This window comes from Anneissia japonica, unplaced genomic scaffold, assembly GCF_011630105.1.
Source record: "Anneissia japonica isolate Jap-2015-1 unplaced genomic scaffold, ASM1163010v1 scaffold171_len658169_cov177, whole genome shotgun sequence".
Lineage (NCBI taxonomy): Eukaryota > Metazoa > Echinodermata > Crinoidea > Comatulida > Comatulidae > Anneissia > Anneissia japonica.
The window spans coordinates 197613-200112 of record NW_022733907.1 but is presented as its reverse complement, the minus strand read 5'-3'; the positions used below and the strand labels follow the sequence as shown (position 1 = coordinate 200112).

Below are 2500 nucleotides of genomic sequence, written 5' to 3'. Positions count from 1 at the left end.
ATTTAATAATCCCCTAGTTGAACTCCCCAATTATCACTTTGTTCCCGTCCTTAGAACTCACAAGGACGGTGGTGGCGTTGCCCTGTATGTTCGTGATAGCCTTCAATTTTCCATAAGAGATGATCTTAGTCTACTCCCCTCTACTTGTGAATCCATTTTTATTGAAATAAATAGGCCTCATTTAAAAAAACATTATTATTGGTACATTTTATAGATCAACCTGCCTTGCCTAAGAAATTTACTGATGAACTTGACTCTATTCCATCAAGAGAGAATAAAATCGTTTATCCTCGGCGATTTTAATATTGATATCCTCAAACATGAATCTGACAGTGACGCCCGCCATTTTGTTAACTCACTGTTTAGCAACCATTACCTTCCCCTTATCCATAGACCATCTCGTATCACCAAAACCACTGCTTCCCTGTTAGATAACATTATCACCAATCAGGTCGAACATCCCAACTTAAGTGGGCTATTGTACAGTGATATTTCTGATCATTTACCTGTTTTTAATATTACTTACATTTCTAATGGTGCAAATGGCTCAGATAAGGAAGAAATATATATATGCCTAGCTTCAGAAAATATAACTCTTCAGCCTTAGAAAAATTCCGCCATGAAGTGGCTGCTCAGCAATGGCCCAATGTTATTAATACCCATCATCCCAATATTGCTTAGACCAACTTTGAAAACACACTAAAATCATTTTATGATAAGCATTTCCCACTTCAAAATCATGTAATAAAAAAGAGAGAAAAATTAAGCCATGGATGTCTAATGGATTACTTAAATCTATTAAATATAAACATAAATTTTACGCTAAATTCCTTCACTACCCATCTACCGCTAACGAGAAAGCCTACAAACAATTCCATAACAAGTTAAACTCTCTAATTAGGACGGCCACATATACCGGGTAAGCATTTTCATAATACTGTTCTCAAATATAAAAATGATATCAAGGCTACATGGAAAACCATTAACTTGCTGCTAAATTAAACAAATAAACAACAATCAGTTACCTCCCTAAATTGTGAAGGCACAACGACCCAAGATCCTCAAAAAAATCTCCAACTCATTTAATAAGCACTTCGTAGAAATTGGACCGTCCCTTGCTAGCAAAATCCCCATGCCACCAAATCATTTAAAGACTTCCTACCTAACACAACTCCAAACTCATTATTTCTTACCCCAGATGAGGCTGAAATTATAAAAAATACTTACCTCTTTTTAACTCCAACAAATCTCCAGGTATTGATGACTTTCATACTAAACCCATTAAATACATTGCAAATATTATTTCCTTCCCATTATCCCATATTTTTAATCTCTCACTTTTTCTAGTGTGTTCCCAGTCAGGATGAATTTAGCGCTCGTTACCCCTATATATAAGTCTGGTGATAAATCTGATCTTTCAAACTATTGCCCTATCTCGATTCTATCCATATTCTCGAAAGCCTTGTAAAGAGTAATCTACGATCAACATTTTCATTTATCTCCAAGTATAACATTCTCTACAATAAACAATATGGTTTCAGAAAAGGTCACAGTACATCCATGGCCCTCATTGACCTAACAAAGTTGTAGCTGCATTTGAAAATTGCCATTTTTCTATTGGAATCTTTATTGATCTTTCCAAGGCTTTCGACACTATCGACCACAATATACTCTCACATAACTATCTCACTATGGAATTTGTGGACCTGCATAATATAAGCTCTTCAAAAGTTATCTCTCTAATCGTGCTCATTGTACAAAATATTGTAATTCAACTTCAAATTTCAGTTCAGTAACTTGTGGTGTTCCTCAAGGTTCTTTACTTGGGCCCCTCTTATTTATTTTATATATTAATGACATTCATCTTTCTTCTTCAATTCTCAATTTTTTCCTCAATTCCGATGACACTACTTTTTTTTTTCTTTTTCAGGCATGCCAATCACAAGATCTTTATCTTCTCGGGATCATGCCTTCTTCCATAGTTTATGTTTTGTTTTTTTTTAAACCTTATTGTATTGCATCGTTTTGTGTTCTATGGAAGTTAATAAATGTCTTGAAAGAAAGAAAGAAAGAAGAGAAAGATTATAAGATTAACATATTTGAGACTTACATCAAAATCATCTGTCTGGTTGAGCAAATGTGAATTGGTCGAGAGTAGTACATTCATTGTATCTGTGTAGCCTCCCATTGCAGCGAGATGAAGTGGGCTCCTGCCGTTATGGTCCCTATGAAGGAACACAAATCTCGACATTAATGCTTATATTTATTTTTATTTCATGCATTAGACAAATTAAAACCACAACTCCAATCGAATCTAATTTACCAAATAGTTAAGGATAGTCAAGCTGTGTTCAACGGTAGGAGGAGACTAGTCCCGATTCCTAACAAAGCCTCAATTGCCCAGTTGGTTAAGGTGTCTGGATATACAGCAGAATGTCTCGCGTTTGAATAATGGTTGGAGCACCTATTTGTTCACACTCGCAGATTCCTCTTCTTCATT

At 35.2% G+C, this 2500-nt stretch overlaps 1 protein-coding gene across 1 annotated transcript in view; it reads right to left on the bottom strand.

The window, feature by feature from the left end:
* Nucleotides 1–2500, bottom strand: part of LOC117116255 (transient receptor potential cation channel subfamily A member 1-like) — a 59202-nt gene that overhangs the window by 27841 nt on the left and 28861 nt on the right. Inside the window, exon 13 of the mRNA XM_033260254.1 lies at nt 2111–2225. Within this exon, the coding sequence (XP_033116145.1) occupies nt 2111–2225 (115 nt within the window). The remainder of the gene's footprint in view (nt 1–2110; nt 2226–2500) is intronic.